Source organism: Falco peregrinus, chromosome 1 (genome assembly GCF_023634155.1).
Source record: "Falco peregrinus isolate bFalPer1 chromosome 1, bFalPer1.pri, whole genome shotgun sequence".
In the NCBI taxonomy this organism is placed as follows: domain Eukaryota; kingdom Metazoa; phylum Chordata; class Aves; order Falconiformes; family Falconidae; genus Falco; species Falco peregrinus.
In genome coordinates this window covers 117760876-117776866 of record NC_073721.1, presented here as the reverse complement: position 1 = coordinate 117776866, position 15991 = coordinate 117760876, and the positions used below count along the sequence as shown (strand labels likewise).

Below are 15991 nucleotides of genomic sequence, written 5' to 3'. Positions count from 1 at the left end.
AAATAGTGTTAGGAGGATAGAATAATGCTTCTAAAGTATCTTCCTTTTCAATTTGGGATTTCAACATGCAAATTCAGCAGAAGCCCAAAGGAAGCAGCACAATGGAAGCATCAAAAACATTTATTAAAAGCACTCCATTGTGCTTGGGGAGCATGAGAAGAGAATAAAAAGGTGAAGGAGAATTTAGTAGAGCACTGCACAGAGACAGAATTAGCAAGTCATGAGATACCACGTGGCTGTTAGCAGACTGAAAGGCTCTGTTGATTCAATTTATTCATTAGGGCTTTTCAGTAGTGTAGGTTATTAAGTGGGAGAAAGTGGGGTATATTACAACATACTTTTTATATTTCCTTTCCTGGAGGATATTTAGCACCAGAGAAGCAGAGAAAGTTACTGAAAGTAACATGCCGCATAAATGGGAGAACGACAGGAAAAAGAGCAGCACCACCAGCTCTCTGAAGATGGATCGAAAGAGCGATGCTGGGAACAGGAAGTCAAGAAAGTTTCGCTCCATTTCAAGATCACTTATACTTTGCAATGCCAAAAACAGTGATGACGGGTCAAGTCCTGATGAGAAGTGCCCAGATCCCTTTGAGATCTCTACCAGTTGGGGTCAAGAGGATTTTGACTGCTGTCCTAGAACACAACTACCATGCACACCAGAGACAGAAGACAGCCCACCTGATCCTCCACTTGTGATCACCAACATGGTCCAGTCCAAAGCTGCGGCAAATGAGAACTGCAACAACATGAGAAGAAAGCTAATCATCAAGGTAGGCAGCTTGGTGCAGTATATCGTAATGTTTCCCATTGCAGTAGTTCCTAAATGGATTAATTCATATTTCTCAGAAACATAGGATTCTACTTGGCTTTTTCATAGAGCCTATGAGCCTGCAGTGCTCCTGCTCTGTATAAACAGCATGAAAATGTATTAGCTTCCCTGCTGTGCTGTTGCATCCTGCTGATTGACGTTCTGCTGAAATCAGTGACTGCTAGGCCACTTTCAAGTGTATTCAGACTAGCACAGCTGGTGCTTTCTACCTGCAGTATAGTATTCAGCTCAAAATATAAAACTGTCGCTACGGTATAGTGCATTTGTAAAGTGTGATAGCATGAGATCTATCGAGCTATGCAAGTATGAATTATATTAATACGATGAAAGACCTAGGAGATTCAGCAGGCAGATTGTTCTTTCCTTCTGATTCAGGAAGGAGGTAGTGATGGCTCTAAACCTACTAGAGATATCACTTTTTCCTAGGGATGTAAGAAGTCTTAACAGCCTCATATTGCAACATTATTCTTTAATCAAGAAGTAAGTATGTTAACTCTACTGTTCTGAACAATTTTTCAGTCTGAGCAATATACTTTAGATTCCTTTAGAAAGTTCCTTTTCAGTGACATATCCTAATTTTCCCACTTCCACTCTACCTGTTGGCATGACGTGTAGAAGGGACCTCACTGCAAGTATGACGTGTTTTAATACAGTTTGTGTACTTCTGGCACTTTACTTATTATATGCCTTTTACCTGCACAAATAGTGGCTTATGTGAAAGAACTGATCCTTTCACCTAGAATATTTTTCTTGTATATTCTATTTTATTTTGCATACATTCAATAGAAACTGGCTAAAACTAGACCTCTACAGCTAAACATACAGTGGTACTGAAAATGAGAATCTCCCCTTACCCTTGGAGTTTCATGCTAATGAACACAGTGTGCAGCCCAATATTGCAAAGACTGCAGCAGAACAGAGCTCTGGATGTGAAGTGTTTCAGCCCCTGGCAAAGTCCCAGCATGAGGACAAAAACAAGCCAACATTCTATTACATTCTGACAGAAAATATAAATAGCTGACACTGACCCAAGTCCCATAATACACTCAGTCACCTGCAAAACCATCCACCTCCTCCCTTTTGGAAACAGTCCATATGCACTCTGCTGATTTCCTTCTGCAAGCAAAGTAGCTGGCCTCTGTGGACTCCCCCCTCTCTTAACAAAGCTGAAGCACTTTAAGTGTGTGTCAGATGCCACATTCTACTTGATTCCATACCTTCAAAATACACAGGGCTCCAATAATTGTTGTGATACATATATGAAACTACTCAGTATCTGTAAGTTTAGGTCATTTGCTTCTATAGTTGGCAAGCAGCTCAAACAGGCATCTGGGGAGCAGAGTAAGTCTCATAACTAATGCTATTGCACAGATAAAATATAACTGCTAAGGGCATAAATCCACTGTTAGGCTGGAGTGTTAGTGTCCCTGAACAGGATGGGTCAAGACCCTGGATGGACGGTGACATATAATTATTCAGCAACTGGTTGATTACAGCAGCATTTGGGTTGCTTAGTGCCATTGTAGACACTGGGTACATAAAATTCCCTCTCCGGCTGTCATACCAATGGCTAATCTTCCAGACCTCTCAGTGTCATGGATCAGTGAGTGATTCTAAAAAGTCTTATAACTTGCTAAACAGGATGAAATTTGGTAACAGCTACAATGACCTTATCTTGTACAACTGTTGCTGAGGCTTTGCTGTGTATTAGGAAAGCAGTGATCTCTGTCTTCCATATGGCATAAGCCTGTCAGAACAACCTTCCTGTACAATGTGTCTTAGAGAGCTTAAGCTTAAAACCTCTCTCTTTAAAAAAGGAGTCAACAACCATTTTTCAAGTCCCAGTGTGACATTCACTCTCTCCACGTGACACTTCCAAAATTCACGATGTGTGACTCAGAGCTGAAGGATCCTTGTCTTTGTTCAAGAAAATTGATTCCATTCTTTCTGTGGTGTTGCTGAGGATATTCCACTAATATTCTGCTTTCCAGTGCCTGCAGCCCTAAGCATGACTCTGAAGGTGCTAATAACTCCCACAGAACTGAACAACTTAATTTTTGCTGTCACATTGTAAGGAGAGAAGAATGTTTAAAAGTGCTGCGTGATTTAATGTTCCCCATGCATTTCTTCTCCAGAGCTAAGGGGGAACCTGGAACATCAGTATTCCAAACACTAGTCCTCTGTTCTGTTCAAAAACTTAAGTATCTCTCTGAGCCATGCTGTGCCAATTGCATGGGACTGACTGTAAGCAATAAGCCATGAACATATCAGTGTTTCAGGACTTCTGCAAGTGCATGAGAGGCATGTTTTGCTGATTCCAAAATCTTTAGGACCCCAAAGAATAGTCCTATGTCCCATTACTAACAGTATGAGAAACTGGATGCTACTTACAATCAGGATAGGAGAGGTAAGAGGAGGATTTTTGAAGAAAGGGCATCTATCCATCATGACATCAATTCCTTTCATTTCAGTCTTCAATAGAAAATGTTGCTGTAGCCACTGAGGGAAGCACAGCAGCATGAGCACAACCTATATCAAACTACAGAGAATCCCCACAGAAAAACTTCGTTCTCATTGCACTACCTGTAGAAAAGACTTTGAGCTGGAACTCAGACCTTATTATATATACACCAGAGAATTACAGAAGGCTTAAATTCTGTTGATACCAGGTTTTACTCATTCTTCTTTTCAACAAAATATGCACAAGTTTTGGTGGCAATAGTACTACACTGATTGAGGTGGGACTACAAGTTGACGTTTCTCTATCATCTGACTCACAGCACAGTGCTAGCATGTGTATGTGAAGGGACCACAACCTTGCATCTCAGGTAAATTGGGCTCACATAAGGAGTATTGCAAAGATTGGCCCGAAATGCAAAAGAACGACTTGTACCCTGTGCAGGTATTTTTGTTTTTAACTGAAGCATCCATAGCCTGCATTTATGCCACTAATGCCCCAACAGGGCAGAGGATGGAAAGTATTTAACTGTAATGCTGCCTACCACTTTTACTGTGATGATATGTGGGCAGCACCAGAAGGGGTTTTGGTTCATAACTGCATCTTCTAGGCAACTTCTTTCCAAGAGTATATGGCACAGTGGCACACTCAACATGTGAAGCTGCAAGCACTGACCTTTCATCTTCTGGTTTAACCCCAGCCAGCAACTAAGTACCATCCAGCTGCTCACTTTGTAACAGGTGGAAGGAAATAAGGTTGAAACAAGACTTAAATAGGAGCCCATCAACAACTCTTCAGTGGTTCATTACATTCAGGGCAAAAACCTCAGTCAGTGCTGTGTCCATGTGAACTATGCAGTTACCTCAGGCATTTGGGTGACCAGATGGTCATTCACATCCTGCCAAGACATGGCACTATATGGCGCATAGCCTCCCCCACCGTGTAACAGTCCTTAGCAGTTATATCCTTCTTTGACCTCAGCCTACCCTACTGTCACAGATTTCTCACTTTGCTGCTGGAGTCCTATTTCCAGTCATTTTTTTGTCACAGAAAAGCCACTGCCATGATGTGCAGAGAATGGGAGAAAAGAGGAGATAATGTGGGAAAAGGGAAATGGAGCAGGAAGAGAGAGTGTGGAAATGAGGAAACAGTTGACCATGGAGCACTTTGTGAAGCAGGGGAGGAGAAAGCAACAGTCAGGAGCAGTGAAGGAATCATCCGTGCAGCAAAGCATATCAACTATCTGCTCCCCGATTCCTATCAGATGACACATTCTTCCTTCTTCTCTGTGTCCTCAGCACATTTTGTGCATTGCAACAACAGCTTCATTCATCTATATATTGCTCAACAGAAAGGCAAGTAGAGACGTTCCCACAAGGGCTATCATTTCATGAACTTCCAAGCCATATCTCTCCTTCTGCCCAGCTGATTGTACAGACAGCTGTAGGAGCAAATAATACGTCACCATACATACCTAGGCAAAGAAAAGCTGTATCAAAATCCTACAGCACGTCACAGTTTATGGTTTGTGAGATAGCACCTCACAATCTCAGTTTGATCCATTAATCTCTACACTCTCTTCAAAGTATCTCCTTTCATTACATATTCTAAATAACATATATTCCCCCCTCCCTTCTCTAATGTACTATCAGCAACAATAAAATAAAAGTCTTTTAAGTAATTTGTTTTCTACATGCAAATATTAAGTCATATTGACTATTGCTCATTGCATCAAGAGCACCCAGGACCACGTGGGTGTCACTTGTTCAGCTAGCTCCCAGACCACCTAACTTCCAAGATGAGGTGTGCTCTGGTATGGACAGAGCTGGAAAGCCAGCTTGTCAGTGTAAAACCAAGCAGATCTTTGCAGTTTGCTTCTCACAAAATAAGCAATTTTCAGGTGGCCTGAAAGAAAAAGAAAACAAAAAAAATGTAAGCAGCATCTGATTCCTTGCACACTGATGCTGCAAACCCTGTGGCAGATGGCCTTGCCTGATCAGGCCATTACAAGGTCTGAAACTATGCCAGTTATAGGGAGAATGGACAGGAGTAGCTTCTATCAACTATTCTTCAGAGAACAGCAGTCTGCTGGGTTTGAGAGCTGCTTCAGGAAGCATTCCATTACCTCTTCCCTGCACCACCAACACCGTCGGAAGCACCCAGAGTTACCAGCCAGGGGGGCTGGTAGCAGGGTTAAACATCATCTACAATAAACAATAACAGGGAAGAGCTGACTTTATGCAAACATTGGATCCAAGCTGATCTGACTGCATGGCTTTAGAAACTTCTCTGTCCTTGCTTCCTTTGGTCCCTGTCCCTCTGCTTGGAGGGGAAAAAAGCAAAAGGTCATTTTTTCTCCCTTGGTCATCACCAGAACACATTAACTCGCCTTTATGCAAACACCAGTTAGTTGGCCCTTTGGTACTATGACAAACGTTATGGCAACAGACTGTAATGTCTCAAACACGAGCCTATGGGCAGAATGGAAAAACAAAGCCAGAAGAGGAGACTGCATTTATTTAGACATTTACGTGTTCTCCTCCCTTTTCCTACTTGTTCTATCTTTCTGTCTTCCCAGCCTTCTTGCTTTTGTGACGCCAGGGCCATGTTATCCCCAGAGCAAGTTGGGAAAGAGGTTGTTATTTTAAGATAGTGTGTGCTGCAAAATGCAGGACAGGGCAAAGGCTCACAGGAAAACATAACAAAGGCCAGATGATGGGTGAAAAGGTCCCTCTGTAACATCAGATGTGCTGAATCGTCTGTCTAGGGCAGAAACTTCATCTAATGCCCTGCTTCTTGCATCATGCAAAGCTTTCTAGCTTCTGCCATTTTATTAATTGCAAAGGGAATATGCTGCTGGGAAAATGAATCACACCTACTATAAATATTTTGAAGAGACCAAGGCATCAGCTAGGGTAAGTTAGAATCGGTGGAGTCAGGTCAGTTTATGCCAGAGAGACTCTGGCTCTTTCTCTGTTAGAACTGATGCAGAAAAAAATGCTTGTTGAAGAAAATCCTCAGAGACTGTATTCTCTTAATCTTCCACTTGGAAATCCCAGCCATTTCACAGTCAGGAGGTCAGAAAAGCTAAATATTTAAATTCATTATTGTACTGCTGTTCATATTTTTTTTCATTTTATTTTTTTGTCTTTTTTAAAAAAAAGTAGTCAATCACCTCATTGTCATATGCTTGGTTAACTGAGTCAAAGACCTTACTTGAACTAGCCTTGTATAATACTTCACTTCATTTCAGACAATCCAACTACTGTGTCTTACGTTAAGAGTGCACAAAAGTTTTTCAGTTTTCCACAGATGCCATGGTTACCCTTATTTCTAAACAACATCTGGAATTAGATGTTTTGAGATGGGACTCTGGGCTAGCAATATCTAATAAAAGCATGAAGGAAAATGTAATCTTTTAAATGGCAGACAGAAAAACATCCTCAGAAGCTTTGTATTTTGCATGACAAAAAAAGGGGAGCAGGAGGACAGAGCTGGCCTGGACCTGCAAACTACTTTTCCAGAGCTAAACACATGAAAAATTAATCTACTCTCACCTGTGACAAAAATGCATTCAAGAAGGCTCTTGAACTCCACCTTTATTTTTTATCTCTCAGCCAAACAGATAAATTTTAGACAATTTTTGCTTATAATGCACTCCCACAGACTTTCTTAATTTTGTTTTCACAGTGATGAGTGGATATTATGATGCAGATACAAGTTTCCCTGGTGTCTTGAAGTGCTTGGTGGCAAAGAGAGATTTTATTCACTGGCAGCAAACATGCATTTTGTTTTAACATATGTTCTGATAATGAGCAGGTAAGGTTGACCTGGAATCCACCTGCCAAACCTGCCAACCTTATTTTAGCAAATTTTCAGCATTCACTACATTCAGAGCTATAAATCACCTTTCAAAATAAGCAGGACAGTTTAAAACCAAGGAGGATACAAAATAAATACTGTCTTTACTCTTGGAACCATCAACAGTATTTATATGTGTAAAATAATAAGTGAGACAAGAAATAAAAGATACTAAAGAACAAAACCCAAAGCAAATTGACTGCTGGCACATGAATTGGTCAAATATTTATTTTTCTAAAGAACAGCTTTTATGAATTTTCTGTCATGTCGCAATAACTTGGATGTGAATATAGTCTTCTATATCCAGGACCCAAAAAAGTGCAGATGCTGACAACATACAGACATTTTCCACATGTCCCTACAGCCCAATAAAAACTTTTTTTTTTTTTTAAAGTAATTCACATAAATGAATTGCAGAAACGATTGACACACAGCTTATTTGAAATATAGCCCAACTTGGTAAGACGACTACAGATTTAAACAAAAATTGTTCTCAAGATTGTTCTGCAGTGCACGATAAATTTAACCTCTACTTTCCTTCTGACTAAGTGCATGCAACTTGTTGCTCTTGGAAAGAATATTCGTATCAGTTTTTATTTTGTGTAATTTCACATGTATGTCCCAATACAACCCAGAATTTTCAGCCTGGCGTGTGTCCCATTGTATAAAATACAATGTCTTCCCCAAAGAACTTACATGGTGCTGCAATGCAAAACCTCAGAGCCAAACCCACTGCACTCTGCAGTGTCCTGTGAAACTGTTGAGAGCCATATAACTACTGGACAATTAATTACGAGGATTTTTATAAACACCATGAACGCAGCAGCTATGTACTGTGAACTAGTTATAGGAAGGGCATAAGCATGACTGTAATCTTAACAGAGATGAGTTGGGGACAGTCTGAAATGGCCCACCATTAAGTTAAAATCAAGAACAAAATGAAGCATGGAGAACAGCTGCGCGAAGTTCTCTGTGTGTGCCTGACCAGTATCTGTGAGAAGAAATATAGATATTTCATGGGAGCAGTACACAAGAGTAAGGACTCCTAATGAGATAAATTGGCAAGTCCAAACTTGAATTCTGACTACAGAAAAAAAAAGTTAACGATTCTTTGAAAACACTGACTCTATCATACAATTATTCTTTAACAACAACCTGAATCCACAATCAGCTGCTATCTCAAAATACTTAGCCAACTAGCAGAATAATTTCCTATCTTTAATATCTAGCTTATATTTCTCGTGTTTCGGAACAAATACACTACCATACTGGAAATACTGTGAGTTTAATGGATGCTTCATGTATGCAGAATCTGGCCTGTAATTCCTTACTGATACTTAAAACAAAGGACCAATGCAAACAAACAGAAAAGGTAGCTCACATTTTTTGCTCCTCAAGATCTGACAGTTTAAGACATCAGAATTCTAATCTTTATTTTGTTACCATGCCAAAGACTTCAAAGCACTGCCATAAGATAAAAAAAGAACATAACATAGTCCTGGTTTCAAGTATGTATTTCCCAAGATATTTACCTTGGGTGAAAAGTAAATATAGAAGCTCCAAAACTAATATTAGAGTTTGAACAAACTGGTTTAAAATAGAATTCTGTCCATGCTTATACACTTACCCATTACTCACTAGAAGCACTCTTCATGAACAAAAGAATCTTCGTAAAATGCAGACACTCCTCATTAATGGCAGACAATCTGGAATGCAAATAAACCCAGAATTAGCAAGTCAGTCAATACGAGTACAGCTCTTACCCATTACCTACTGAATTCAGCCTGAAGTGAGCCTAGGACTGGTTAAATATTGAAATTAAATATTTCATTTACTCACAGCCTTAGATTTACTCTGGCAGGTTTCAGAATGGGAGCCAGGATTCAACAGTCAGCCTGGAAGATAATGACTTTTATTGACATTGCTGTAAATTTGAAGTTTGCGTTTTCTGTCAGTCAGGTATGATGTGATCCCTATTGATTTGTGGTGAAAGGGCATAATGATTGTAACCCTCAGGGCTAGATGAACTCTGCTTAGGGCAGAAATGAAGCCCTACGGATGGTAAAGAAGGTGGTTACACAGTTTTCCTTGTGCTGTCAGAGAATTACAGACTGCTGGCAATAGTTCATGCCACTCTGACCAGGGGACCCAGAAGCAATGCAGACAGTTGACCACTGCTATATTTTGTGGCCTGTCCTAACATATGAAATTTGCCTCTCCTTCAGAAATCTATACCTCAGTCATACAAATCTCTTGGGAACAAGCCTGGATCCAGGATACACTGAGAGCCCTCTTCACTTTGTGGAGTATGGAGAGGCTGGCGAGGGCAGAGGAGGTGGGTTCAGTTGGGAGCAGAATGAGTGAATATTTGAATCAGGAGATTTACTAAGCAAATAGAAAATAAATTATGTGCTAACTTTCCAGCTTTCCTTGTCTCTTTAGAACATTGAAGTGTCCACATGTTTGTGCTACAGGAGTGTATTTCCTAGACAAATGTGCTGTCCTTCACATGCTTAGTCAATCCATTCTTTGCTTTGCTTACTCATATGACTTAAGAAACTATTTCTCTTTCTGTATGGCCATATGTTAATGATTCATAAATGTGTCAAAAATGTGCTTACAATTAGTCCTCCAGATGCAACACGCAGACTACAGCAACCTCAACCAGTCTGGGGTGGACAAAGAATCCTCCACTGTTGCAGTCCTCTCTGCTTCCCCGCCCCCACTTAACAAAGTCAGCAGCAGGGGTGGAGCTTCTAGTGGTTTTATACACTTATTTTCCATTTAGATCTCTTCTGTTTTCCAGAGTATTTCCTTTTCTGACATATGTTTATTTTCCTCCCTGTCTTTTCTTATAGTAGCTCGCATAGGCAAAATTTATCCAGTTACTATGAAAAGTCTGTTATCTGTTCTCTTCCTCTCTATGCAAAAGGACACTATTCTAGTATCTCTTGTAGCCAGAAGCCACTGAAGTCCTAAGGAAAACAACTTTTTTTAAACATTGACTCTATAATACAATCATTCTTTCACAAGTGCACACTGTTAAAGACCTGTTCCTGTTCTACTTGGAGGCAATCTAAGATCATTTTCTGTATTTCATAAAAAGGCTCAGGATGAATGGAAGTAACTTTTAATGTCTTTGTTACATTTTCTTTCATGCAACCTTTCATCTTCTGAATCAGGACAGCTGCATATGCAGGCTGTGTACAACCACAGGGAACAGCAGCTCAGGAATCAAACTCTCCAGGAGTCCGAAAAGTGCATCTCTCTGGAAAGGGTTCACAGGCAGCCACGTGCCTGCCGGAGGCACAGCAAACAGGTACAATGCATATGGAGTCCACAAGCTTATTAGGGAGCCATTTGTCTGCACGGATTTTGCATGACCTGCTTTCTGTGACAAGCTATGCCTAGAAGCTCATTTTCAGAGAAAGGCAACGATGTTTGGGAATCATTTCTTACAATGTTTCCAGTTGGAGAGACAGGTCAAGATTCTAGAAAAATAAAACTGTAACCATTCAGGAGTCTAATGCTTCTCAATTACACTAAGAAATAAAACCTGGAAGATGAAAGATTGTACATAACATCAAGTTTCCAGTGTTTTCCTAGTTGCTCTATTGAAGGGCAACGTAGGATGTCACCAGCTTAGCAAGACCACTGGAAAGCAATGTCAGCCAAAGTTCCTGGAAAGGAGTAAAGCGTATAGTCTCTGATCAGTTTGCATATGCAAGATGGTGAGAGGGGAGAAATATTTTGCCTGGATGTAAGACATATGTGGACAAGCAGCCGCTGATCATCAGGACTGAGCAGAAGAGAGCAGCAACAGGGAAAAATCTTAGCAGGCGGCAGGCTTTTTCAAAAGCAAAGGGAGGGTTGCAGCAGACTTCTCAGTTAGTGAGATGTATAGCACAATGGTGCCATATTGTTCTTTGTAAAATGCTATGTGAGCATGTTCTTTTTTTTTTTTTTTTTTTTTTTTTTTTTAAGGGATGGTTGTCTAAGCCCAAGGGACGAACTGTTAACGCTAAGTGGACAATCACTTAAAAATCTGTCCAGCAAGGAGGCTGAATCTCTCATTCACCCAACAACACGGCTGGTGAACATCATGATGGCTAGCAAAGTAAGCATGAAACTTGTGGTCCCCTCCCACAGCTGTGGGGTGATTTGGCATTTACTTGAGAGAGAAGGGGAATTTGTGCATCAGACATTTAAAGATCATGGTTTTGCTCTTCCTGACAAAACCCCAGACCTCTTGTGGTCAGACTCTGGTGACTTTCAGCATAGCTTTTCCCCAGATAAATAGAGGCTATGGGAAGGCCAAGGCCCTGGGAAATTTTAGCAAGGGCTGTACAACCCTTTCTTTTATACACACATAGCATGCCAATGTTAATACTCCATTTGGAAGCTGAGCAAAGGCAGAGGTGGATTTAAGGGAAGACGCATGAATCCAGAAGCCAGAGAGCAGGCTCTGTACTGAAGTTGTTTCATGGATCTAGGATCTATAGCCAAAAAAGTCCCATGGTGAATGTTACTGGAGTTTGCTACAGAAAGAGAGAAACAGGAGGCAGCATTAACAGGTCAGCAACCCCAGATTATCACCAAATCTTTCAGTGGAAAACCCTTTTGATCTTCCTTTTCACAGAGTCCATTTCATTGGATTAGACACACTTCATTTCAGGCTTCTTGTCCTCTCATCTCCACCAAAACTAGATGACACCAAAGGCTTTTCACTTGCAAATTCTGGAGGAAACTTGAGGATGAGGGCTGGACAGTTAGTCCCCTACCACACATTTACCACTCTGAAGACAATAGAGCTCAGCCAGAGATTTGTTGCAGGCTTCAGACCTTGATATTAATGGAAAAAAGCACTTTCTGCTCATTATCTCCACATGGGTCATACAGAAAGCTCTGCTATAATCCTAGACTGAGAAAACACCCTTGGCCGGAGCGGCTATCAAGTCCGAATGTACCTCTTTCTAGGACAGCAGTGAACTGTCTCACCCAGATGTCTGCTGGATTCTGCCAAAATTTTTGTTTACTTTCTCTCCTTTGAATGCCTAAGTGTCCAGAGATGAACTACATTACATTTTTGCAGCATAGTACCACTCAAGAGGCAGCCAGGTGAACTGTGCATTTAAACATAAGCCGACACCAAATTAATTAAGGGTTAATAGCAAAGGCTTTTCAAGCTAGCTAGCTTTGTAAGAGAAACGCTCCAAAATACTTTTCAAAATGTTTTTTTAAGGATCTTCTCTGCATTTCTTATTCTGAAGTGTTGCCTAGGGCCGTGGGACTGGAAAGCCCTAGTATGATTTTGCTACTTGGCAATGCTTCCACCTGCTGTCGAAGAGGAAAATTATCATTCATTAATTCTTGTATCCCCAAATAGCACTACTAAAGTCAGGCTTCTGGAAAAAAGTGTTTGTCTTGGTTGGCTCCAGACAGATTAGAACATACAGAACCTGCTCTGATGCTGCTCTTGTGGCCTTCCTAGTCCCTGCAGAATATTGCTGAGCATAATTCTTACATACATATATATATATATAAGCCTGTCTGAACCCACTGGGGGTGTGCAATTAATTTCCCATCCATTTTGATTAAAGACCAGAATCTATTTCTATGTTATTACCTTGGCAAGTTATAACCATTTTTATACCAAAGTTTTGAGCTGCATCCTTTATTATCCTATTTACTTTAAATTAATTTTGCTCCATATTTTTTGATTCAGGTTGAAATTTGTGCAAAACAAAACAGGAGAAATTTTGGTTTTAAGCTTAGGTCACTTTTGAAAATTTCTTGCATTGCAATAGTCTTTTTCTTTTTAGGAAAGGCCAATCCAAAACGGTTTTCTGCACAGTAAAGCTGTATGTCAACGGACTCGCAGTAACTCAACCAGTAAGTTGCAAAGAAGTACTTTTTTCTTCTGTAATGCTCAGGGAGTGCACAGCACAGCACATCATCATGCGATGATACTGCACTGTTGAAAGAAACTGCAGCTGTTGTCCCAAGTTAGTCTGGGATCCTGAGCTAAGAATTTCTGATGCATAAAAGCATCAGCTTTTATATTCACAATACCCTACAGTCAGATGTTTTGTGCATAAGCATTCAATTTTACATTTTTTTAAAGTGTATTCTAAGTAGGCCAATGCTCTTTTGGGAAAGAAAGTTTGCTTTTTACTATATTTAACGCTGACGGGTATCCCCAAAGTGAGGACTGAAAAGATCACTCCCTCCACAGAGAGATTTACAGCAGGAAAAAGAAATGTCTAAATAACATTTACCTGATAAAACAAATGTGCAGAAACGTTCAACACTTGAGAAATAACCCAGCCTCCGTCCCCACAACTGACAGGTGTCAACCCGTACTGGATCGGGGAGATGGACTGCGCTGCGCCGGGGAGAGCCGTGCCCTTCAGAGACCGCCAGCCCCACACGCTCCACACCAGCCGCAAATCTCTTTCCCAGCAGCTGGACTGCTCCGGAGGGAAAGCCCCAGTAAGTGCTACAGGAACTCATCTGAAAAACAGACAAAACTGTCCCCAGTAAGAATCTCTCAATGACCTTGGCAGTCACTTTCCCGCCAACAGCTACCTTTCCTTGCAGGCCCTGCCAGGGAAGGCGACATTGCCTCCTCGAGCTGGAGAGCGGGAAAAGCTCTGTGCCAGCAACGCCCCATTTCTTCAGCAGCTTCTCCCTCCCATTGCCCCAGCAGTTTTTATGGTGTGCGGAAATCCTGCTGTGTGCTTTGCACCTCCTCAGAGCTCACCGCTGGGGAGGCTCTTCCTGGGCATCTCTTGCCGCTGGCCCTGGAGACACTCTGTAGACATGGCTGATAAAACCCCGGCCTGAGCTCTGGGCCCCACTGCCGTGAGCCTCCCAAGTCACCTCCGCTGGCTCAGCCATGGCCACAGGCAGGTCTGGACTCACCTCAGGGCTGGTAGTGGCTGCCCCTGGCTGCACAAGGCGTCCCGCTTTCTGCCCCACAGTGAAGCAGACATATTTAAAGAACTCATTAGTGTAGGCTAGAGACTGATGGCCTCTTACTTTCCAGATGGATGCCAGCAATTCACCAGTGGCTGGGGGAGTGAAGGCTGGGCAGGGTGGAGAAGGTGTGGGTGTTTATGGCTGAAAGTCCTGTGGCTGAAGCCTGCAGTGAGGAGATGGAGGTGAAGCTCCTCACACTCAGCTGCCACTCCTTGCCCTGCCTGAGGGACTCACTGCTCCTCCCCTGCCTTTTCCCGGCCAGCCCCTCACGTCAGGGCACCACAGCCCAACCTAGGGCTGTAACAGGGTGTGGAGGTGGCAAACTGCAGTACAAACCCCACCAAACAACACCAGTGCAGACAGATCGACCCTCGGGGATTTGCTGGGCTGCCTCCTGCTTGAAGGTCCTGCATGGCAGATGCTGCCTGTTGGTAGAGGATCTTCAGTGGCATCCTGGGTTTGGGTATAATCACCCGCCACACGTAGAAATACAACATACACCCTCTCACACAGAAGCAAAAGAAACCTGAAAGCTTCCAATTTCAGATTCAGAAGCAACGGAATGAGCAATCACCCTCATCCGGCAGAGGTATACTTTTTGGAGAGGAGGCTTTTGGTATGGCACAGACATTTCCCTCTTAATCACGTTCCCAGTCCCATGTTGAAAAATAATCTTGTTTTCATGTCAAACCTGAGACTTATTTTCTTGCACATACAGAAGCTGAAATTTTGGCTGATGTTTCACATGCTTCAACACCTGTTGGTTTCACTTTGCTGCATTAAAAAAAAATGCGTTGAACTCTCTTGGGCTTGTAATGAGTGCAATTAACTCTGGCCCTGGTGAACCTCATGCATAGTTAGCTTTAGGTAATGACTTTTGCTAGTGCTTAAATTAGTTTGTAATACCCAATTCTGTGTTCAGGTAGGAGGCTTTTATTAAATATTTAATTAAAAGGTTCATTAAAATTAGTCCAATCTCAGGGACTGGAGTTAAGAAATCCACTGTCTGTGGAACGGAGAGAGGAAGAGCACTGAGAAATTGCTTACCTTGGTTATGAAGCAAAAGGGATGTGCTTCATGTCTCTCAGCTGTAGAAAGAAGCCTATGATGTGGCTTAAGAGAGGCAGCGCAGGGTAGTTCACAGTCTGAAGAACATTTTTGAGCACTAATTCATATTTTGGGGGAAATGCTGAAAACAGGTTCTATTTGTCACAAGATTACTTAGTCACAAGGTGAAGGAAGGAGTTAGAATTTCTTGTTCCTTAGTTCAGTTCTTAGAGGCAAATACGATATTTGTTTAGGAACCCTAATGGCCACAAATGGGATTTTGGCATGGAGAATCAAGTGAGAGCAGAAATATATCTACACCATGGCACTACTTCAAGGGCCAACGTTCTAGTTTATTTTTAGTTTAGTCACTGTGGGACAATTTCAGTGAGCAGTGATTGTCTGAATAACAAGTGGCTTCTGAAAATTAGAGAGAATTGATTTTTTCAAAAAAACAACTTTAGTACCATCAGTCATAAGGAAGACAATTTGAAATAAACAAGTTGTCTTAATGTATGTCCAAGAATTTCTGGTCCTGCATTAAAATGTTATATATTTTTTTTATGTTCACAGGCAATTTCAAGGCCATCTAGATCACTAAGTACAGCACAGCTAGTGCACACATCCTGTGGCTCACAGGCTTCAGTCATCTCAAACATTGTATTAATGAAAGGACAAGGGAAGGTAAGATTGCCTCTGTTGATTTACCAGAGAGTTTTACTTCATTTCACAAATGCAATCTGTAAAGTGCAGAGATGTGACTTCAGGTATTAAGGTTGCTACTTCTGGGTTGCCAATTCACATCCAGGCTT

The 15991-nt window shown here is 41.5% G+C and overlaps 1 protein-coding gene across 1 annotated transcript in view; it reads left to right on the top strand.

Annotated features, from left to right (window-relative positions):
- The first annotated feature begins 366 nt into the window (after window positions 1–366).
- IL16 (interleukin 16) overlaps window positions 367–15991 on the top strand; it is a 32079-nt gene continuing 16454 nt past the window's right edge. The window contains exons 1-6 of the mRNA XM_027792578.2: window positions 367–773; window positions 10334–10470; window positions 11136–11268; window positions 12974–13043; window positions 13501–13643; window positions 15753–15863. Of these exons, the coding sequence (XP_027648379.2) occupies window positions 405–773; window positions 10334–10470; window positions 11136–11268; window positions 12974–13043; window positions 13501–13643; window positions 15753–15863 (963 nt within the window). The 5' untranslated portion in view covers window positions 367–404. The remainder of the gene's footprint in view (window positions 774–10333; window positions 10471–11135; window positions 11269–12973; window positions 13044–13500; window positions 13644–15752; window positions 15864–15991) is intronic.